General features: G+C 42.5%; 1 protein-coding gene and 1 long non-coding RNA gene across 15 annotated transcripts in view; one reads left to right on the forward strand and one right to left on the reverse strand.

The window, feature by feature from the left end:
- The window catches only part of TJP1 (tight junction protein 1), a 302,786-nt gene that overhangs the window by 95,009 nt on the left and 183,029 nt on the right, over positions 1-24,748 (reverse strand). For all 14 annotated transcript variants that reach the window (XM_043523318.1, XM_043523317.1, XM_043523316.1 and 11 more), the window contains one exon: positions 8,421-8,477. In XM_043523318.1, the coding sequence (XP_043379253.1) occupies positions 8,421-8,477 (57 nt within the window). The remainder of the gene's footprint in view (positions 1-8,420; positions 8,478-24,748) is intronic.
- On the forward strand, positions 7,860-24,511 carry LOC119567279. The gene is made up of 2 exons (XR_005227225.2): positions 7,860-7,983; positions 23,006-24,511. It is a non-coding gene; the product is annotated as an uncharacterized LOC119567279 (long non-coding RNA).

The following is a 24,748-nucleotide window of genomic DNA, read 5'->3' on the forward strand; positions in this document are numbered from 1 at the left end:
ACTACTGTCCAGGGTGCCTGTGTACGGCTTCATGAGCCATGGCATTAAGGGGTAGGCTGGGTCCCCAAGGATAACTATAGGCATTTCAACATCCCCAACGGTTATTTTCTGGTCTGGAAATAAAGCCCTTCCTGCAGCTTTTGAAACAGACCAGAGTTCCTGAAGATGCGAGCACCATGTACCTTTTCCGGCCATCCCACGTTGATGTTGGTGAAACGTCCCTGGTGATCCACCAGTGCTTGCAGCACCACTGAAAAGTACCCCTTGCGGTTTATGTACTCGCCGGCTTGGTGCTCCGGTCCCAAGATAGGGATATGGGTTCCGTCTATGGCCCCACCACAGTTAGGGAATCCCATCACAGCAAAGCCAACCACTATGACCTGCACATTTCCCAGGGTCACTACCCTTGATATCAGCAGATCTTTGATTGCGTTGGCTACTTGCAGCCCCCACAGTAGATTTGCCCACTCCAAATTGATTCCCGACTGACCGGTAGCTGTCTGGAGTTGCAAGCTTCCACAGGGCTATTGCCACTCGCTTCTCAACTGTGAGGGCTGCTCTCATCTTGGTATTCTTGCGCTTCAGGGCAGGGGAAAGCAAGTCACAAAGTTCCATGGAAGTGCCCTTATGCATGCAAAAATTTCACAGCCACTGGGAATCATCCCAGACCTGCAACGCTATGCGGTCCCACCAGTCTGTGCTTGTTTCCCGAGCCCCATTAGCGTTCCACCGTATGAACCTGCCCCATTATCACCATGATGCCCACATTGGCAGGACCCGTGCTTTGAGAGAAGTCTGTGTCCATGTCCTCATCACTCACGTCACCACGCTGACGTCGCCTACTCGCCCGGTATCGCTTTGCCAGGTTCTGGTGCTGCATATACTGCTGGACAATGCGTGTAGTGTTTAATGTGCTCCTAACTGCCAAAGTGATCTGAGCGGGCTCCATGCTTGCCGTGGTATGGCGTCTGCACAGAAAAAAGGCGTGGAACGATTGTCTGCCGTTGCCCTGACAGAGGGAGGGGCGACTGACGACATGGCTTACAGAGAATTAAAATCAACAAAGGGGGTGGGTGGCTTTGTGAGAAACTGAATGGCCTCCTCAAGGATAGAACTCAAAACTGGGTTTAGCAGGCCGTTGATTTCACAGAGAGTGGGAGGGAGGGAAGAGAAAATGAATACGAAACAAATCTGGTCTATTTCTTGTTTTGAGCCACTTCTTCTATCTTTATACATCTTGCTGGCAGCAGACTGTGCAGTACAACTGCTAGCCATCGTCATCTCCTGAGTGCTCAGCAGAAGATGGTGCAGTATGACTACTGGCCATCGTCTTCTGCTAACTGCAGATTAGAAGACAGTGCACTGCTGGTAGGACTGAATCGCCACGAGACGAAACAAGGGAAATGACCTGGCTGAGTCACTCCCATGTTCGCCCAGGCGCCCAGTTAAAAGAGCACCCAGGACTACGTCTATGACGGCTACCAGTCCTACTGCACTGTCTGCTGCCAAAAGGCAATAAACTGCTGCTGTGTAGCAATGCAGTACCACGTCTGCCAACACCCAGGAGACATACAATGATGGTTAGCTGAGAGGGCTCCATGCTTGCCGTGGTATGGCGTCTGCACAGGTAACTCAGGAAAAAAGGCGCAAAACGATTGTCTGCCCTTGCTTTCACGGAGGAAGGGAGGGAACGGGGTCCTGACGATATGTACCCAGAACCACCCACAACAATCTTTTAGCCCCATCAGGCACTGGGATTTCTACCTAGAATTCAAATGGGCGGCGGAGACTGTGGGAACTGTGGGATAGCCACCCACAGTGCAACGCTCCGGAAGTCGACGGTTGCCTCGGTACTGTGGACACACTCCGCCGACTATATGCACTTAGAGCATTTGTGTGGAGACACACAAAATCAACTGTATAAAAACGCTTTCTACAAAACCGACTTCTACAAATTCGACCTAATTTTCATAGTGTAGACATACCCTTAAAGTCGATCTGCTAGACATTAATATCTCGTTGAATTGTATGTGTTATCGTCATATGTGAAGTTATGAAGTTTGGCTATGTATGTGTTACTGAAACATGTTGTGAGGTTGAAAAATATCCACAAGCAGCCTTTCAGGTACAACAGTAAAAAGGCCAAAGGTTAAGGTCTTACTGAGGAAATGCACACAAGTGCAAGGATTACCGCACGAACTGTGTACAATAGAAACTTCTCAGAGATAGCCCTACACAATGGGAACTGTTTGACACAGGTCACAGCAAAAGAGCTTTCCAGCAAGTGGGAAGAAGATATAAAAGTGGGACAAATGGCATCATGAGGATACCTCACTCTCTCTGCAACAACATACCTAGAAACACCTGAGGGGCAAGGACTGAACTGTGGGAAGTGGTGGTCCCAGACTAGAAGGATCTTCAGCCTGTGTGTGAAAACCTGGGAAAGCCAAGGCAACTTGTGCCTTAAGAATCTGCCAGCCAGTTTATCACTCAGGGTTAGAATTTGCTAATTTATATCCTATCTAGTGCGTTAAACTCAGTTTGCGTTTTTTGTTTATTTACTAAGGTAATCTGCTTTGATCTGTTTGCTATCCCTTATAATCACTTAAAATCTATCTTGTGTAGTTAATAAATTTGTTTTTGATTATTCTGAAACCAGTTTGTTGAATTCATAACTGGGGGTGGGAGGGAGGCAAAAAGCTGTGCATATCTTCCTCCACATTGGGGGGGGGGGGAGCAGATTTCATGAGCGCACACTGTACAGATTTCTGTGCAGTGCAAGACAATACAATTTTAGATTTACGTTCCGAAGGGGGCATGCACTTGAGTGTTGGTCAATTCTGAGCTGAGTCTTCCCACGCAGAGCTGATCTCAGTGTCAGGGAACCCAGACTGGCAGAACCGGCGGGCTCAGTGGCATCAGGTGGCACCCCAGAGGGGGAGGGTGGCAACCCGTCACACACTAAATATCAGACGTTCACAACTTTCAGTCACTACCAGCTTGAGCGATATTTGAACTAGTAATCAAGAGGCGCATACATAGATATATCTATATCATAGGGCAGCCCCTTCCTGGGACAACCTCCAGCTGTAGGGCTGCTGCTGAACAAGTGCACCTGCATCAGTTTCCCTCCTTCAGAGTCCTCACTAATTCCACGCCAGGCTCTTTCTGCTCCTTACCACTCCTCTTTGGGTGCAGTTTATTACACAAATCTATTGCAAAACAGTCCATAACAAAAGTCCCAAAACAGTCTTTTTCTCAGAGCCAATGTATACAGTCTTTAAAATCCACATCTTCTAGTCCCTATATGCCCCACATAGCACACTCCGGCAGCATCCACCACACCTGAGCTCTTCATTCATACTCTCCTGCTGCAGTGCAATCCAATTTTTCCTAGTTGGAAATCCCACAACTTCTGTGCTGGGAGTTCACCCTCTCCTGGCTCCAACTCTCCACAGAGATTCTAATGGTAAGCCCCTGCACTGGCTTTAAGCTCTCTCCAGCCCTCAGCTTTGGCTCCCCGTCATAAAATAAGTCAGCAGATGACTCTTGCTGCTGCTCTCTGGCCTTCAGCCTCTGAGCCCTGGCTCTCCGGCTTGGGGTGGTCAACTGGCAAACCCCTCTTCCTGATCTCCTGCCTTCAGCCTTTCCCCAGGACCCACCTACAGCTTCTTTCCAGTCTCTGGCAGCTCTCACCTGCCAATCTCACTCTCAAGCAGCTCTGATCTGCCCTTTTCTTGACTGACTCAGGCCTGGTCTACCTTATAATTTACATTGACCTAGCTACTTCACTATTGGGTGTAAAAAATGTATTTCAGCAAGTGACATAATTAAGCTGACCTAACCCCTAGTGTAGATGTAGCTAAGTCAAAGGAGGCATTCTTCTGTTGACCTAGATATCACCCTTCCGTTGATGTAGGAAGAATCTATGCTGTTGATGTAGGAAGAATAGTAGCTGGAGCTGTGCTGCTATAGCACTTGTAATGTAGACACTGCTTCAGTCCATACTCTAAGAAGGTTCTGACTGACCAGGTCTGTCCTGGCTCTAGGGCCCAGGAGCCCTCTTTTAAGCCGAGTTGGGGGTTAGCTGATAAGTCACAGGCACACTGGCTTCTTCCCTCTTAAAGGGCTAGTATCACCCTTTAACAATTTCATCATCATTTTATTCATCTATTTTGGAAGGTAACAGGTTTCAGTACTATGATCCATACACACTCCCAACTTTAACATTTTTTCCCCTGAACTTATTACACTCAAGTCTAATTTATCAATCTGTGTCTATTGCCCCTTTCTGTCCTTCTCTCTTTATTTCTTGACTTCACTATCTTTTCCACTTTAACAACTATGTTCTATAGGTCCTTTTCCATCTTTCATCTTCACAATTTCCCCCAGAGGTTCAGAACACATTCTGTAGATCAGCAGCAATGTAACAATGGAATCAAATTTAAGAAACAAAAGTTTAGAACTAGTCTTGACACTATGATGCTGCTTTGGAAGAGGATTAGTTCTCAGCTGCAGAGCAGACTGAAGCAAAAGTCAGCCAGCCTGAAGTATACATGTAATCCTAATATGCATACTTTCTCCAAAGGCAAACCCAATGTCTTGAAAAATATGTATGTGGGGCAATCAGTGCACTATAAACCCTTTATTAGTACAGGATGGTGGGAATCCATTAGACCATATTAGTGCTAGAGAAAGGTTCAAGAGGAGTTGTTTTTTTACTTGAAAGATTTACATAATCAAAGCTGATATTAGATAAAATATTGCATTAGTGAATTGTTTTTAATGTCACACCATTAAAAGGATGTAATCAAAATGTGTGTTGATTGATACTGAAGTCCAATCAATTTAAAAATTACGTAGAATTAAGTCATTTTGTTATTAATCATGTGTGAACTTGTTAATTATGTGTATAATGTAGTAGTAAACATTTACATTGTGTATACGCCTGTAGCTAAATAACCTATCAAACAAGGAAGAAGCCTTATGGAATGTAATGAAGAAATTTAACAGAAAAGTGCTAATTTCAAAGCAAGTGATCAGTTTGTGTGTGGGGGGAGGGGGTGGAAGGGGGTCATGGATCAGCCTTCACATTGCACTCCCCCTGTCAGTAGCCAGCCCAAGCCAAGGAAGCCAATGATCCAACCAGCAGACCAAATTCAGTGATGAATCCTGGTCATGTGCACCACCTGAGGCATGTTGCGCTTGCGTTAAGAAGATTGTGTGTGATGATCGGAGGTCAAAACACTCAAAATGCCTTCCTTACTCTCCATCAGGGCGGATAAAAATGAATGATTTTTTTTTAATTTAAATCGGATTTTTTGATAAAATGCTTTTTGAGAAAAAAACCTATCTAAAGATAGTTTTAATTAAGACACATTATAGCTCAAAGATATGTCATCATGGAATAGGGATTATAAATTCTAATTCTATAGTATGAGACAATATATTCATGTAATGTTTAAGAAATTTTTTGTTAATGAGTTCCAATAGTTCATGGATTAGGGACCCAATCTTATGGAGTTCCAGGGGCTTCTGTATAGATTATTTAGGTTAATCTTTCTATCTACCCAATGGGACTCAGTGCTCAGTGTAGAAGATACCACCAGAGAGGCTTAGTTTTGCAGTTCTCAAACTGTAGATTTGTGACTCCAGAGATAACACGCTTTTTAACATCAAAAATGTGTATATATGAGAAATAACAGACCTCAATCCTATTGTCCCTCTGCAAATTTGTGTACACAGAGTCAATCCCTTACCTCTCTCTAAAGTGCAAAGTTTCAAAACGTCCAATGAATAGAAGATTGTTGGGGGTGGAATATATCTGGACAGGGAGAAGACGTCTGCAGATAAATGTGAGAAGGAAGGGAGAGGCAGTAGAAACAAAAGTGAAACTATTTAAGCAGCATATTCCAGGCGTCTTGAGGTCTTTCTGAGTGTAGCCTTCATTGATTTGAGATCTACCATACCATTCTCTCACTAGAATGGAAAACCCATAATGGCAGCAGGCCGTAAAAGAGACCCAGCTTGGGAATATTTTAATGAACTTCCTCTACCTATGGGTAAGAAAAGTCATGCATGCAAAATGCAAACAGTGCAACAAAGAAATGCAAGGCCTGGTTGCCCCAATGAAACAATATCATGAGAAGTGTTCCTTCTCAGGAGGAAGTTGTGTTGAAGATGATGAAAGGAACATGTCTGAATATTCAGGATCTTCAGATTGGTAACAACCAACAAGAATGCACTTTTATGTAGAAATCCATAATTAAATCGAGTCTTCTTGACCAATGATTTAACTCTTGATTTAAATCAAATCCACCCTGCTCTCCAACATCAAAGGAAAAGCCCATGTGGGTAGCGACATTCGTTTTCTGAAGAAGCTCTAAGTATGGATTCAAGGAAAGATCCTGGATCTCTGGACTCTTACAGGGAAGTGTACCAGATGCTAAGCAGAGGTCCCCAGAGACAGACTTTTGGGAAACTGGCAGTTTATTGTTGGATCATATTAAAGAAGTTCTGTATGAAAATCACAAATGAGTTTGATTCCCCATAGTTTAAATTCCAGGGTATTACTAATTAAGAGGTCTCATGGTTTTTGGTACTGTTTCTCTCCCTCTGTGTGTGAAACTTGCAAGCTGCTAATTGTGTTAGTACATTCTAAGACAGAGTCTGTTCTCAAAGCAATTCACAGAGACTCAAAGCAATACTCTAACAACAGAAACAGCACCCAGAGACTCCCCGCCCTTTTGTTGTATTAACAATTATGATTAAAATAGAGATAGAGGATGTATGTGGATGGATGCTTGGTGTGGATAATAACTGAATGATCAGGGAGGTGCCAGCCAAAGAATCCAGTGTCCATCGGCCGAAGAAGGCGTCAAGTGGAAATAACCAGAGGACCCCCGGAGGGCAGACTGGAATCCACCCAACAGCCTCAAGAATGGGAGAACCAAAGAACAAGATAACATCTTGGAGCCGTCAGGAATGTGCCATCTGCTGATTGATTCAGCAACAGCATGATGCAGCAATTCCCATAGACTGGCATAGGAAGAAATTCCTATAAAAATAGACTCTAAAAAGTGAGAACTTTGGGGTCTGATTCTGCAAACCAACTTCCAGGAGCATCAGATGAGCATCTGACAAGGCCCTGCTCCCTCCTCATGTCCAGGCCACCTGGCCAGTGGCTTGGCATGAGCAACTCTAAGGCTGGTAACTATGATAACAACTTTGCAGAACCTGTGTGTCTGTGTGTGTGTGTGTGTGTGTGAATAAATATGAGATTGAATGGAATGTTACAGCTGTAACTAACTGCTTACTATGATTCTTTCTGTATTCACAATAAATGTGGTATTTTGCCTTTTTCCCTTTAATAAGATCCTGCTGGTTTTTATTTTATTGGTATAACATTATTACATCACTGCCACCATTTGGAATTACAAACTGTGACTCACCTGTACATATATTTTTATCTGCTTTAACCTCTCAATAACTCTTATTTCCTTTTCTTAGCTAATAAATCTTTAGTTAGTTTAGTATGGAATTGGCTACCAGCATTCTTTTTGGTGTAAGATCTAGAGTAGTAAGTGACTGGTCTCTGGGAACTGGGAGCAACGTGATGTGGTGTGATTTTTGGTTTAAGTGACCTTTTATCATAAAAGTCCAGTTTGTCTGGGTGGCAAGATAGACTGGAGAGTCTAAGGGGTCTGTCTGTGACTCCATGGTAAGACTGGTATTGTGATCCAGAAGATCACATTTGTCACTGGCATGGTGAAACGGAAGTATAGAACACACCACCAGCTTGGGGTGTGTCCGTCCTGTTTTCTGACAGTCTGCCCTGAGATAGGCACACTCAATCGCGAGCCACTCCAGTCAGCGTGACAATTTATAAAAAAGTGATCTCTGCCTACCACAGGTCACCACAAGCAGATGACTGAGGCCTCAAACACAAAATTTCTAGCCAATTCTGGTCAGTACATGGTCAAAGTATGTGTCTCAGAAGTACAGGTTTGTAGAAACTATCTTCAAACAGAAATTTTTATTTGTGAAATTTTATTCTATTTAGATTTAACATTTTTATGTTTAAATTACACAGTTATACTGCTAAAACTCTTTTAGCTTTGCAATGCATGAAATACACTTCAGCATAATTTTCAGTTGCATGGGGATATGCACAAAAAAGTTACCTAAAAAACTTAAGCAAGCTCAAGAGTGACTCAGCAAAAAGTTATCGTCTTGGCAAGTTTTACCAATAACTACTGTTTGAGCAGAGAATTTACAACAATTCTAATTTTAAACAAAGTAATGTGACAAAACCAGTTTCCTTTTCTTTTGCTTCCTGACATCTGGCTCTTTTCTATTGTTTTCAAAAGCTGCCAGTATCCTGAGTTATGCATACAGAATTAATTGTTGTAATAACTTACCCTGTGAAGAGTCACTGTGTGTTGTTCCCATATAGCTGTTTCTTCCATTGTTGTGCTCTGATTAAAGAAAAAAAGAAGTAAAGTTAGATTTTGGTGTCAATATATAGACGTTCTTATGAGCTGTGCAGTACCGCAACTGTAAATTGACAAATTTATATTCATAGTTAGCTACTCATTGGGAGTATTAAAGCTGAGGAAAAACAGATTTTTAATATAAAGACAGGAAACAGCTCAACGGAACATCCTGTGTTTCTAACTGAAACATTCAGAAAAGGACTCCCCATTATATTCATCTCATACTAGTTGCATGACAATTTTCAGTGCCTATACAATTACTAAGTTAGTACTATTGTGCATCTAGCAGCTGTGCAATTTTTGCTTAGGTTAACTGCACTTTCCCCAACACAGAAGTTTGCCTTTTCAGAGCCAAAGTGAAAAATACAGAAAGAAATTACATCCAACTTTAAACACTGTGTTTAGCAAACCCTTCCTTCCACTCAAATTCAAACACTTTATCATCAGAGAATCCTAACAGATCTAATAGATGGCTAGATGGTCCCCATTTGGTTTTACCTTATCACAGAGAAAACCTAAGTGTCACTTCCTATTTTCTTGGGTTATTTCAATAAGAATTTGAGTACCAAATGAACATAGCAGTACTACTCTTTCAAGGAGGTTCTGAACTGCCTTGATTCCCAATTTGCAGGATTAGGCCCCAAAAGGAGATTTTAATTTAATTTTTAAAATAATTTCATTGTTTATTCTTTGCGCCTGTAATGTTAGGGAGATGTTATAAACTATATTTAAATTTCTTTTAAAATCACCAAGCTTTGATCAGAGATACAATGAAAACGTTGAGAGAAATGTAAGGTCTGTGGAGTTGAACAAAAGGATGAAATTCCAAATGTTTCCAACCCTTGGAATTATAATTAAGTTTAAGAGAAAACGTACAAACATTTGTTATGTAGGTTCTCATTTGTTCAATGAGCAGTAGTGAGTGATGCTGGTCTAATGCCCAGTTTTAGTTTTGCTATAATCAAACATTGATTTATTAGCTTCTGATAATACTTCATGTTTTGTTAGTATTCCACCATTTATTTCTTTGTTCTAATTATACCCATATATATTACCATTAATCAGGAATGCCTAGCTATGGAGTATAGTACATGAGCTATTGTACTGTACCGTGCATATGGGTCACATTTAACTGACTCTGCAGTTCAATGTATGCTAATCTTCTTTTATCTGAACACTAGCACTGCAAAACAAAACAAGGACCTATGTAAGGGAACAAGATTAGAGAGTAGCAATATGAAAACATTTACAAGCCCTGCATTTTTGCCTTGGAAATAAAGACTTGCAAGTCTATGCAGAGTGCCACAAGAAGACGACATTGATGGGAGAAAAAAGCAGCCAGTAAGGACCAGGGAGGGGCTTTGGAGAAAGAGCAGGAAAGTCAGTAGGCAATATATGGGAGCGGCACCTATCCTGCTGAAAAATTGTCTTTATTTTCAAAGGGAGCGTTCAGTCAGTCTAGAACCTTTTATAGGCAAACAAATCAGACATCTATTTAATAAAAGTGAATAAAAATAGGTGAACACACTCAAAACAAATGTCAATAAAAACAGGTCTAAAACCAAAAATAAAACCTGTCTTAACTTGGCAGCCACCACAAAAATCCTGACAACACTGCAGTTAACTGTACCACACCATGTCAAATACTAAGAGTCAGTGCAACGATATATACAAATGGCTTATAATGCTAAATGAAAATAATATCCACTACTATGCTCTACTTTTGAGAACTTTATCCTAACACCAGACACAGGAGTGTGTACTCTTATCCCCTCATTGAATACCTTAAAAACTTACATCAGAGTATTACAGGTATATAGAATACTTTATAGGTAAACACTAAGATCCTTGCCTGGCCCTAAGGAGCTTATTTCACACTTGGCACTAAAATGCCTTGTTTTCCTTTTTTCCTAGTGCACATTCTGTTTCCTAAAGTGAACTGATTTTTCTTAGAGTAGAATGTATTTTACTAAACTGCAACTTCCTTTCTATTCCATACTATGCAACTGATTTGAATTAGAAAGATTATGGCTTTTTAACTGTTTCCCATAACAAAAGTATGGCATTTAATAGTATAATTATGCCAAACACTTAAAAAATACTGAACACATTATCATGAATATAGCACTAGTGAGAGATTGTTTACATACTAAAAGGAAGTTACCTTTGCAACAAAAGAAAATCCATCTGTTTGTTAAGCAAGTAATACAATAAGCAAATGTTACTTGTTATTTTCATTTCTCAATGGTCTTATTGGGCTAGCTTAAAATCTTAGTTTTCGCAAAAAAGTTCTTTAGCCTGAATACTCTTGCCAACCAAATGAAGAATTGTCTGTGCCAGTAATTTTAAGCTTTCTTCATCCAATTTTGTTGACAAACAACAACTCATTCATTTATATTGTGATTTGTTAATATTTCTGGTTGACTGCTGTCTTTGTGGGCCTTAACATTGGAGTCAACAGCAGGAGATGAGGAAACTGCTGAAGTGCCTTATAAAGTGGAACATGAGAGTTGTAAACAGAACACACAACTCAAAATGTTACATAACTTCTTATAGTAATCAAGTACTTGTCTGGGTTTTAAAACATATATGTTTCATTTTTTCTGAATAATGGCAGCCTGATTTCTACTGTTTAGTGGTGCATCTAATTCCTTATGGTAATTCAAAATTAAACTCCAATATTTCACTTCAGGTTACAATCTATAACGTTACAAGAATCAGGCAAATAAAACTGTGTAGCTATAAATCACCATACACTTGGGTAAAGATACCATAATGAACTAAGCCAAAAAAGTATGCTCAAGAATAAGACAATTCAATCAGAATGCAACGCCATCTTATTGAATGACAAAACTGACATGGACAGAAGCATATGCAATATTAGACACTGAAATTAATCCCAGGCACTATCAGCTGGTTTGCTGTGTCCTTACTTGACTACCTGGGTCATCAGCAATATTACTCAGTTGGAAGAATTTTTTCTCCCAGCCCTTCTGACTAAACTTTAGAATCACTGCTACCCATTACGTTACATCACCTCAGACTGACAAAAAAATTTCCATCAATTTAAGAATAAATTAAAAAAAAAGGAGACTAGACATTAAGAAATATTAATGTTCAATATTCAACAGATTTGTGTAGTTAATCTTCATTCATTTAACTTGAGAACAATTTCTAATCCCTTTCCTGCTATATATGTAGAGCCCTATCAATTTCATGGCCGTGAAAAACGTGTCCCGGACTGTGAAATCTGATCTCTCCCGTGCTGCTGAGAAGACCCCAGCTGGAGGCTCCCAGCTGCGAGTTCCAGCCGACTGGAGAGGAACAGGACTTGTCCTTCCCCTGCATGGCTGCTCTTGGGAGTGGGAGGGAATCAGACCCATCTCTGGGTACCTTTTGGGTTGGGACCTCCACGGTTACAACACCATGAAATTTCAGATGTAAACATCTGAAAACGTGAAATTGACCAATTCTAAAACCCTATGGCCATGAAATTGATCAAAATGGACCATGAATTTGGTAGGGCCAGATTATATAATATTGCCCTAGCAAATTCATGGTGTGTGAATTCACACACACACACACACACACATATATGCAGTTGAACAAATGAAGTAGTTTAAATGACCAACATATCAAAATAGTTTCATAATTACCTGCTGAATCAACTTCCTTACTTGAGGTAGTTATAACTGTGTGCAAAAACTAGACTATTATCCAAACACACTTTTCCCCCCAATCACCTTTAAAAGAGAAGTGACAAAATCAGCTTCTGATGAAACAACATTATAGGTGATGAATACAAAAAAACACCACCAAAAAAAAAATGAAAAAAATAAAAACCAGTTGAAAAAATTACACTAGAACCAGATTTTTCCCCCAATGAGAAAAGTTGTTTGAGAAAAGATTAAAAAGTTATGGCTTTATAAATCTTGACGTGGCATCTTTCAAATTAAGAATGAGCAGTTTTATAGTAAGAATACTTAGTAGTTACATACCAGTTCTACATATTTAAATACTCCAGCAAAACATAAAAATTAATCTTGTTGCATTTTCAAGTTGAAAACCAGTTGTTTTAGGAGTTTGGGGGAAAGTTTGGGAACGCTCGGAAATATCACTTCTGAGAGGATTGAGCATGTGATGCTGAAGCTTGTGACGACATACCTGGAGGACAGGATCAGTGAGTCTTCTGCTGCTTGTGAGGAGGTTTGTAGGGTTGTTGGAAGAAGTGCGGACTTCTGAACCATTGTTCAGTTGGCGGACAGAAGAATTTTCCTTTGGATGCAGATGTGTAGATACCCAGAGATCACGGAGTGGCTCTGGAATCTTTGAGAGAGTGGAGGAAAATGTTGGTCTTCTGACTGAATAGGTGAGAATCATCAAATGGGAGGTCCACTCTGATACGCTGTAGCTCCTTGTGGAAATCAGATGAATGCAGCCATGATTTCCTCCACATGACAATTCTCGTGGCCATTGAGCATGAAGTTTCTCCGACCAGCTTGCTCTCCAAGATAGCCTGAAAACTGGCACAATCTTGCTGGGAAAGCTTGTCTGTAAAGTCCTCCAATTTGCTGTAACTGAGAAAGTCATATTTAGCCAATAATACCTGGTAGTTGGAAATCCGAAACTGGACCACGAGAAAACCTTGTGCTCCAGAAAATGCAGTCGCTTCCACTGCTTGTCTGCCGGAATTGAGCATGAGTGTTTCTGCTTGGCCCCTCTGTCACTGTCTTTATTATGAGGGAATTAGGTGCAGGGTGAGAGAACAGAAACTCAGACTCCTTCGCTGGTATATAGTACCTCTTCTCTGCCCCCTTGGAGTGGATGCGCAAGTGGCTGGGGTGTGCCAAACAGTTTGAGCTGGTTGAAGTATGACATCGTTGATTGGTAGAGCAACACTGGTCAGTACCAAGGCATGCAGTATGTCAAGAACCTGATGCTGTTTGCCCTGTACTTCCTCCAGTGGAACATGGAGGTCCTCAGCCACCTTGCGTAAGAGGTCCTGGAACTGACAAAATGTCATCCAACAGCGAGGGAGGAACCAAGAACACAGCAGCATCTGTTCTGGTGGTACCATCAAAGCTGGACTAAGCGGCTCATCCTCCAAAACTGGTTGTGAATGCCTATTCGGGGATGCCCGAAGCGGGCAGAGGGATGAATCCTCTCTTGCTGAACGGGAAGGCTCTGAAGCTGGATATTAAGGCCAGGATCCGCAGTACAGCCAACAAGACTGATCCAGCAGATGCTGTGGAGGGCTCCACGGAGTGGGATACCAGTAGCACCTCTGTTGGGGAAAGGGAGGGTACTGCCACTGAGTTGGAGGAATAGGAGGGTAGTCACATCAGCGCTACGGCAGAAGCAGCCCCGTGCTCCATTCTAGTCCTCCAATGATGCTAAGTCAGAGACCAGTTCCAATGACCAGAACCATATGAACCATAGGAGAGTGGGTGGAAGCCCGACTCAAGTGAGGTACGTCCAAGGTAGGAGAGCATGCGGATCTCATTTCCCCCAGAGCAAAAAAGTTCACAGGGCCTGAGCACAGACTCCAACCTCCCTGGTGTTAGCACCACACGTTCCAAAGGCAGAACCGGAGGGCTACTACGGAACCAATGGTTCCCTTGACTTAGGGGGTGACAACTTGGAAGGCATACAATGCTCAGTGAACAGCACTGGTGGATCCACCAGTCTGAGAGACTTCTTATGAGCCTTGGAATGTGCTGCTCGCCCATGGCTGGAACTCATGGAAGACCCATGGTTGTTCTTCGGCCTGGAGAAAGACTTACTGCCATGTTTATGTGCATGCTTCCTTATCTCATGACTAGACCCTGGCATGGGGTCCACAATACTGGTACTGGTGGAACTGGACTCCATCTCTGTGGTCAGAGGCATAGTCCTGGGTTTCTCAGGCCAATGTATGGAAGGATCCCCAGCCTCAATCTGACTGTAGTCTCATGGCAATCGCCATGAGGTGCTTCTTGAGGCGGAGAGCCTGAACTTCCCGGGTCCAGCTTGGGAAGAAGAGGCAGATACTGCACCTGGATAAAATGTGGGCTTCTCCCAAGTAGTAAGGACAGCACTGGTGCTCATAACTGACCGAGAATGAACGTTGGCAGGAGGCACAGATCTTGAACACAGGTGTCTTTGGCATAATCCAGTACCCAGGAATGGGTGCTGGGGGAGGACCTCTGAAAACAGAGTTCCCAAAGTCTCTTAATTTCTAAAACTATTACTAAACACTAAAACTACAATAAAAACAACAAAAAGAATTATGTACAACTCTAAAAACAGGTGCTGTTTTCCCCCCACCAAGTGCATCAGAAACAAGAGGACACTAGCAGCTCCAACTCAGACTACACGGAAGTGAGAAGGAACTGAGGGTGCAGTTGGTCTGCTCCACCCTTTATCTTTGGACGAAACCATGAGGCAGAGCAAGGGCGCATGTGTGAACCAACAAACTCTGCTATTTTCAAATTCTCCAGCTCTGGATGCATGGTGCATGTGTACAACCCTCAGCGGAATTCAGAGACCATCATTCACAAAAGAACTGAAGTTTGCTCCAGTCTATGGCTGGGGAAACTTAGCTGAGGCCAAACAGCCTATGGAGAGTATGTGGGCAGAGAGTGAGACACTATCACCACACAGTCCAGAGACTATATTCTCTGAACTCATATGCATTTTGTTTTACTATAACTCATCAGCCTAATCTGGATACAGTAGAAAATGACTTTGCTCTGAATCTTTCAGCAACCATGCAGAGGAATCTTACTCCATTGCATGAGAGTGGTAAACACATCACGTTGCTGCAGTATGTGTTAAAATATTTTTTCTTATGTTCATTTCATCCATTTTGTACATACTGCTTAGCCTCTAATCCAAGTTCCTGGCCTCCCATCCTTTACCTTTTGCTAATTACTAGGTATTTTGTGAAACCCAATCTTTTTGGCTATGGCTATAAAGACAGGTTTCAGAGTAGCAGCCGTGTTAGTCTGTATTCGCAAAAAGAAAAGGAGTACTGGGGCACCTTAGAGACTAACCAATTTATTTGAGCATAAGCTTTCGGGAGCTACAGCTCACTTCATCGGACGCATTCAGTGGAAAATACAGTGGGGAGATTTATATACACACAGAACATGCAAAAATGGGTGTTATCATACACACTGTAAGGAGAGTGATCACTTAAGACGAGCTATTACCAGCAGGAGAGCGAGGGGGTGGGGGCGCGCAGAAGAAAACCTTTTGTAGTGATAATCAAGGTGGGCCATTTCCAGCAGTTAACAGAAACGTCTGAGGAACAGTGGGGGCGGGGGTGAATAAACATGGGGAAATAGTTTTACTTTGTGTAATGACACATCCACTCCCAGTCTCTATTCAAGCCTAAGTTAATTGTACCCAGTTTGCAAATTAATTCCAATTCAGCAGTCTCTCGTTGGAGTCTGCTTTTGAAGTCTTTTTGTCTTCAACACAAACTTCCTCGTGGCTGGATTTTACAAAAACTAGACAAGCCATTTACAACACACACTTTGCTTCTCTACAAAAGAAAAAGGACACTAAACTATCTAAACTACTAGATGCCACAAGAGGCCACAGCAATGGTTCCCTTAACCCACCCAGCAATATTGTCAATCTATCCAACTATACTCTTAGCCCAGCAGAAGAATCTGTCCTATCTCAGGGCCTCTCCTTCTGCCCCTCCACCCCCACGAACATGATACAGTTCTGTTGTGACCCAGAATCCTATTTTCGACGTCTCCGACTCAAGGAATATTTCCAACACGCCTCTGAACAACATACTAATCCACAGAGACCTTCCTACCAACACTACAAAAAGAAGGATTCTAGGTGGACTCCTCCTGAAGGTCGAAACAACAGACTGGACTTCTACATAGAGTGCTTCCGCCGACGTGCACGGGCTGAAATTGTGGAAAAGCAGCATCACTTGCCCCATAACCTCACCAGTGCAGAACACAATGCCATCCACAGCCTCAGAAACAACTCTGACATCATAATCAAAAAGGCTGACAAAGGAGGTGCTGTCGTCATCATGAATAGGTCGGAATATGAACAAGAGGCTGCTAGGCAGCTCTCCAACACCACTTTCTACAAGCCATTACCCTCTGATCCCACTGAGGGTTACCAAAAGAAACTACACCATTTGCTCAAGAAACTCCCTGAAAAAGCACAAAAACAAATCTGCACAGACACACCCCTGGAACCCCGACCAGGGGTATTCTATCTGCTACCCAAGATCCATAAACCTGGAAATCCTGGACATCCCATCATCTCAGGCATTGGCACCCTGACAGCAGGATTGTCTGGCTATGTAGACTCCCTCCTCAGGCCCTACGCTACTGGCACTCCCAGCTACCTTTGAGACACCACTGACTTCCTGAGGAAACTACAATCCATTGGTGATCTTCCTGATAACACCATCCTGGCCACTATGGATATAGAAGCCCTCTACACCAACATTCTACACAAAGGTGGACTACAAGCCATCAGGAACACTATCCCCGATAATGTCACGACAAACCTGGTGGCTGAACTTTGTGACTTTGTCCTCACCCACAACTATTTCACATTTGGGGACAATGTATACCTTCAAATCAGCGGCACTGCTATGGGTACCCGCATGGCCCCACAGCATGCCAACATTTTTATGGCTGACTTAGAACAACGCTTCCTCAGCTCTCGTCCCCTAATGCCCCTACTCTACTTGCGCTACATTGATGACATCTTCATCATCTGGACCCACGGAAAAGAAGCCCTTGAGGAATTCCACCATGATTTCAACAATTTCCATCCCACCATCAACCTCAGCCTGGACCAGTCCACACAAGAGATCCACTTCCTGGACACTACAGTGCTAATAAGCGATGGTCACATAACCACCATCCTATATCAGAAACCTACTGACCGCTATTCCTACCTACATGCCTCCAGCTTTCACCCAGACCACACCACACGATCCATTGTCTACAGCCAAGCTCTACGATACAACCGCATTTGCTTCAACCCCTCAGACAGAGACAAACACCTACAAGATCTCTATCAAGCATTCTTACAAGTACAATACCCACCTGCGGAAGTGAAGAAACCAATTGACAGAGCCAGAAGAGTTCCCAGAAGTCACCTATACAGGACAGGCCTAACAAAGAAAATAACAGAACGCCACTAGCCATCACCGTCAGCCCCCAACTAAAACCTCTCCAACGCATCATCAAGGATCTACAACGTATCCTGAAGGACGACCCATCACTCTCACAGATCTTGGGAGACAGGCCAGCCCTTGTTTACAGACAGGCCCCCAACCTGAAGCAAATACTCACCAGCAACCACACACCACACAACAGAACCACTAACCCAGGAACCTATCCTTGCAGCAAAGCCCGTTGCCAACTGTGTCCACATATCTATTCAGGGGACACCATCATAGGGCCTAATCACATCAGCCACACTATCAGAGGCTCGTTCACCTACACATCTACCAATGTGATATATGCCATCATGTGCCAGAAATGCCCCTCTGCCATGTACATTGGGCAAACTGGACAGTCTCTACGTAAAAGAATAAATGGACACAAATCAGATGTCAAGAATTATAACATTCATAAACCAGTCGGAGAACACTTCAATCTTTCTGGTCACGTGATTACAGACCTAAAGGTCACAATATTACAACAAAAAGACTTCAAAAACAGACTCCAACAAGAGACTGCTGCATTGGAATTAATTTGCAAACTGGATACAATTAACTTAGGCTTGAATAGAGACTGGGAGTGGATGTGTCATTACACAAAGTAAAACTATTTCCCCATGTTTATTCCCCACCCCCCAACCCCCACTGTTCCTCAGACGTTCCTGTTAACTGCTGGAAATGGCCCACCTTGATTATCAGTACAAAAGGTTTTCTTCAGCATTTTAAAACAGATGAGTTCTTATTTTAAAGCTACTGGAAGAAATCAATTAAAATTTTCTAATTTTGGAATGTATAATATCATAGAGGACTTCAGATATTTATCACTGACCACCAGACTTCAAAAATTCATCCTATTTTATTCTTTCAAATGACTCAAGTAAATCATATTGTATTGACCAAAACTTCTAAATACTAATGTAAACTGTGGCCATGATTTCATTTAATGGTCATATGTTTCATACAGGTCTTAAACTAAATCCAAAAAGTCAGTTAAGGACATAGCTTCAGTTACCGATCTCAGGGTAGGTCTATACTACGAAATTAGGTTGAATTTATAGACGTCAATTTTTTAGAAAGCAATTTTATACAGTCGATTGCGTGTGTTCCCACTGAGCGCATTAAGTCGGCGGAGTGCGTCTACAGTTCCAAGCCTAGCGTCGACCTTCGGAACGTTGCACTGTGGGTAGCTATCCCACAGTTCCCGCAGTCTCTGCCGCCCATTGGAATTCTGGGTTAAGCTCCCAATGCCTGATGGGGCAAAAACATTGTTGTGGGTGGTTTGGGGTACATATCATCAGTCGCCCCTCCCTCCGTGAAAGCAAGGGCAGACAATCGTTTCACGCCTTTTTTCTGTGCGGGCGCCATACTGCTTTCAGCAGATGGTGCAGTAAGTCTGCAAACCATCGTCATCGAATGACCGCTTCCGCTGCCACTCTGCTCTCCTGGTGGTCTCGCAGGGCCGCATCTGCTGCAGCTCTGCTCGACTGCTCTTGTCTCGCCATACCACGGCAAGCATGCAGCCTGCTCAGCTGTTGTGTCCTGGTAGCAGACTATGCAGTAGGTCAGCAAAACTGCTCATCCAACCACTGCTTCCCCTGCAACTCTGCTCTCCATCAGACGCCATACCACAGCAAGCATGGCGCCTGCTCAGATCACCGTGGCAGTTATGAGCATTGTAAACACCTGGCACATTATCATGCGCTACATGCGGAACCAGAACCTGCAAAAACAGGCGAGGAGGCGATGGCAGTGTGGTGACAAGAGTGATGAGGACATGGACACAGACTTCTCTCAAAGCACGGGCCCTGCCAATGTGGGCATCATGGTGATAATGGGGCAGGTTCATACGGTGGAACGCTAATGGGGCTCGGGAAACAAGCACAGACTGGTGGGACCGCATAGTGTTGCAGGTCTGGGATGATTCCCAGTGGCTGTGAAACTTTTGCATGCATAAGGGCACTTCCATGGAACTTTGTGACTTGCTTTCCCCTGCCCTGAAGCGCAAGAATACCAAGATGAGAGCAGCCCTCACAGTTGAGAAGCGAGTGGCAATAGCCCTGTGGAAGCTTGCAACTCCAGACAGCTACCGGTCAGTCGGGAATCAATTTGGAGTGGGCAAATCTACTGTGGGGGCTGCAAGTAGCCAACGCAATCAAAAATCTGCTGATATCAAGGGTAGTGACCCTGGGAAATGTGCAGGTCATAGTGGTTGGCTTTGCTGTGATGGGATTCCCTAACTGTGGGGGGCCATAGACGGAACCCATATCCCTATCTTGGGACCGGAGCACCAAGCCGGCGAGTACATAAACCGCAAGGGGTACTTTTCAATGGTGCTGCAAGCACTGGTGGATCACAAGGGACGTTTCACCAACATCAACGTGGGATGGCCGGAAAAGGTACATGGTGCTCGCATCTTCAGGAATTCTGGTCTGTTTCAAAAGCTGCAGGAAGGGACTTTATTCCCAGACCAGAAAATAACCGTTGGGGATGCTGAAATGCCTATAGTTATCCTTGGGGACCCAGCCTACCCCTTAATGCCATGGCTCATGAAGCCGTACACAGGCACCCTGGACAGTAGTCAGGGGCTGTTCAGCTACAGGCTGAGCAAGTGCAGAATGGTGGTAGAATGTGCATTTGGACGTTTAAAAGCACGCTGGCGCAGTTTACTGACTTGGTTAGACCTCAGCGAAACCAATATTCCCATTGTTATTACTGCTTGCTGTGTGCTCCACAATATCTGTGAGAGTAAGGGGGAGACTTTACGGCGGGGTGGGAAGTTGAAGCAAATCACCTGGCCGCTGATTACGCGCAGCCAGACACCAGGGTCGTTAGAAGAGCACAGAAGGGCGCGCGGCGCATCAGAGAAGCTTTGAAAACCAGTTTCATGGCTGACCAGGCTACGGTGTGACAGTTCTGTTTGTTTCTCCTTGATGAAAACCAGCCCCCTTGGTTCACTCTACTACCCTATAAGCCAACGACCCTCCCCTCCCCCCTTCGATCACCACTTGCAGAGGCAATAAAGTCATTGTTGTTTCAAGTTCATGCATTCTTTATTAATTCGTCACACAAATAGGGGGATAACTGCCAAGGTAGCCCAGGAGGGGTGGGGGAGGAGGGAAGGACAAGGCCACACTGCACTTCAAAACTTATTGAATGCCAGCCTTCTATTGCTTAGGCAGTCCTCTGTGGTGGAGTGGTTGGGTGCCCAGGGGCTGCAGTGTTGGTCTGTGCCTTTCCTGCACCTCAACCATATGCCGAAGCGTATTAGTTTGATCCTCCAGTAGCCTCAGCATTGCATCCTGCCTCCTTTCATCATGCTGCCGCCACCTTTCCTCTTGGGGTGGAGTGGGGGCGTGGGGCCTGGGGATGAGCAGAGGATTAGGGGGTCCACAGCAAAATTTTAAATGAAAATTGGGGTCCTCGGGTTACCAAAGGTTGAGAACCGCTATACTGACTGAAACATAAAAGGTGCCACTGACTGCTTTCACTGTGTGGCCACACCCTGAATTACTTACGCTGTGTGGCCACACCCTGAATTTTATCAAGGGAAGACACTAGAAAGTAAGAACAGTCATACTGTGTCAAACCAAAGGTCCTTTTAGCCCAGTATCCTGTCTTCCGACAGCGGCCAATGCTAGGTGCCCCAGAAGGAACGAACAGAACAGGTAATCACTAAGTGATCCATCCCATCACCCATTCCCAGCTTCTGGCAAACAGAGGCTAGGGACACCATCCCTGTCCATCCTGGGCAATACCCATTGATGGACCTATTCTCAATGAACTTATCTAATTCTTTTTTGAACCCTGTTATGAACTTGACCTTCACAACATCCTCTGGCAAGGAGTTCCACAGGTTCACTGTGTGTTGTGTGAAAAAATACTTTGTTTTAAACCTGCTGCCTATTAATTTCATTTGGTGACTTCTAGTTCTTGTGTTATGACACGTAAATAACACTTCCTTATTTACTTTCTCCACACCAGTCATGATTTTATAGGCCTCTATCATATCCCCCCTTACTTGTCTCTTTTCCAAGCTGAAAAGTCCCAGTCTTATTACTCTCTCCGCATATGGCAGCCATTCCATACCCCTAATCATTTTTGCTGCCCTTTTCTAAACCTTTTCCAATTTCAGTATATCTTTTTTGAGCTGGGGCAACCACTTCTGCACACAGTATTCAAGATGTGGACATACCATGGAGTTATATAGCGGCAATGTGATATTTTCTGTCTTATTATCTATCCCTTTCTTAATGATTCCCAACATTCTGTTTGCTTTTTTGACTGATGCTGCTGCACATTGAGTGGATGTTTTCAGAGAACTATCCACGATGACTCCAAGATCTCTTTCTTGAGTGGTAACAGTCAATTTAGACTGCCATCATTTTATATGTATAGTTGGGATTATGTTCTCCAATGTGCATTACTTTATATTTATCAACATTGAATTTCATCTGCCATTTTGTTGCCCAGTCACCCGGTTTGGAGAGATCCTTTTGTACCTCTTCACAGTCTGCCCAGGACTTAACTATCTTGAGCAATTTTGTGTCATCTACAAATTTTGCCATCTCACTGTTTACCCCTTTTCCAGATCGTTTATGAATATACTGAATAGGACTGGTCCCAGAACAGACCCCTGAGGGATACCACTATTTACCTCTCTCCATTCTGAAAACTGACCATTTATTCCTATCCTTTGTTTTCTATCTTTTAACCAGTTACCAATCCATGAGAGAACCTTCCCTCTTATCCCATGGCAGCTTACTTTGCATAAGAGCCTGTGGTGAGGGACCTTCTCAAAGGCTTTATGAAAATCTAAGTACACTATATCCACTAAACCCCCTTGTCCACATGCTTGACGACATGTACAACTTGTCTTTTCAGCATTCCTATTTCTAACGCTAAAAGACCAGTTCAAGGAGTAGATATTAGCTTAGCACAGTAATTTATTGTATCAATGTTAGAATATAATGAGAATTTTAGCTCACTCATTTTAAATCTGCAGGTTTGCCAGATACAGGGGGGCTTCAGTAAAAGGGAGGGAAATGACACAATAGGACAAAAAGATCATTGTTTTTCCAAGGCTTAGTCTTCAAACTTGTCTGATATCTAGCAGACCAAAATATACATTTCCATTTGAACAAGCCCCTTTTGGAGACAAAATTATTTCCAATTCTAGAAACCATTTTTGAGGGTTACATGATATGGCTCAATTTAGAGAAGTTGGAATCTTAGGCTTGGTAACAGTTTTATGCTAAGAATAAATCACATATAAATTGTACTAGTGCGTTAACTAAAATCTTTTTTTACTCAACAGGAATTCCATGCTTGGTTCTCCTTCACCTTTATTAATCTAGTTCTTCAGAAAGCAGGATTTGAGAGGAAAGTATTCCAATAAATAGTCTCCTAGTGAACGATGATGCCAGTTCCAGACTACATTTGCACTATGGAATTCCAAGGATTTACAAAACGATTTTTTTAAACTGCAACCACTAGAAAGATGAGAAAAGTACAATATCTATCTGTTTGGCTATTAAAGCGTTTAAATAAAGAACGAGTGAAATGCATATAATTCCCAAGCAGAGACAACCACTTTCAGCAAAATCTCTTAAACAGCAATATCACAGTGAGTGGCCTTTGCTCCCATTCAGAGTGACTCCCAATTAAAAAGATACTACTTTAATAGCATTAAAGATTATTATGAAGGATTAGTCAGCCACGTAAGAGTTAAAAAAGAGAAGAGAAACCAAAGGAAACTGATGAATGGTGTTGAATGTAACAGAGAGATGAAAGAGAGAATTACAGTAGAACCTCAGAGTTATGAACTGACTAGTCAACCACACACCCCATTTGGAACTTGAAGTACAAAAATCAGGCAGCAACACACATGACCCACCCCCCCCACCTCCAAAAAAAGCAAATACAGCAGGGTATATTTTTTTAAAATCGGATTTTTTGATAAAATGCTTTGAGAAAAAAAGCAATCTAAAGATAGTTTTAATTAAGATACATTATAGCTCAAAGATATCTCATCATGGAATAGGGATTATAAATTCTAATTCTATAGTATGAGACAATATATTCATGTAATGTTTAAGAAAATTTTTGTTAATGAGTTTCAATAGTTCATGGATTAGGGACCCAATCTTATGGGGTTCCAGGGGCTTCTGTATAGAAAGATTAACCTAAATAATCTATCTACCCAATGGGACTCAGTGCTAAGTCTAGAAGATACCATCAGAGATTCTTAGTTTTGCAGTTCTCAGACTGTGGATTTATGTCTCCAGAGATAACATGCTTGTTAACAGCAAAAAAGTTTTTAAATAAATAAAAAAATAAAAATAAATAAAGGTGAGAAACAACAGAACTCAACTATTGTCCCTCTGCAAATTTGTGTACACAAAGTCAATCCCTTACCTCTCTCTAAAAGTGCAAAATTTCAAAAAGTTCAATGACTAGATGATTGCCGGGGGTGGACTAGATCTGGACAAGGAGAAGAAGTCTGGAGATAAATGTGAGAAGCGAGGGACATATGCTTGTTTTGTTAAAATATTATGTGTTTGCTGTTGAAGAAAAAAATCCAGAATACTTAACATTGTTGTTTTAGTTAAATGTCTGTCTGGTGATGTTCTCCTCCTAATACGGCGCGTGGCAAGAAAAATCCTCCAAATATTAATGATTAACCTATTGAATTGGAGATCTTTATAAAGTCATTGGGTGGTGAACGGATTGCTTCAATTACCTTTGGTAAATGAAATAACCAATCATTCATTTTCTGATATAGCTGTAAAACTAATCTGAAAGGTTTTCAAAATAAATCACTGTTTAAAAATGAAACCTACATCTATCTCTGAGTTGTGAAGAATATGTATTAAGGTTATAACAACCAACAAGAATTCACTTTTATGTAGAAAACCATGATTAAATCGAGTCTTCCTGACTAGTGATTTAAAATCATGATTTAAATCAAATCCACCCTGAAATACAAGTACTGAGTTAAATATAAACTAATTTTAAAAAAAGGGAAAGCAGCATTTTTCTTCTGCATAGTAAAGTTTCA

This window comes from Chelonia mydas, chromosome 10, assembly GCF_015237465.2.
Source record: "Chelonia mydas isolate rCheMyd1 chromosome 10, rCheMyd1.pri.v2, whole genome shotgun sequence".
In the NCBI taxonomy this organism is placed as follows: domain Eukaryota; kingdom Metazoa; phylum Chordata; order Testudines; family Cheloniidae; genus Chelonia; species Chelonia mydas.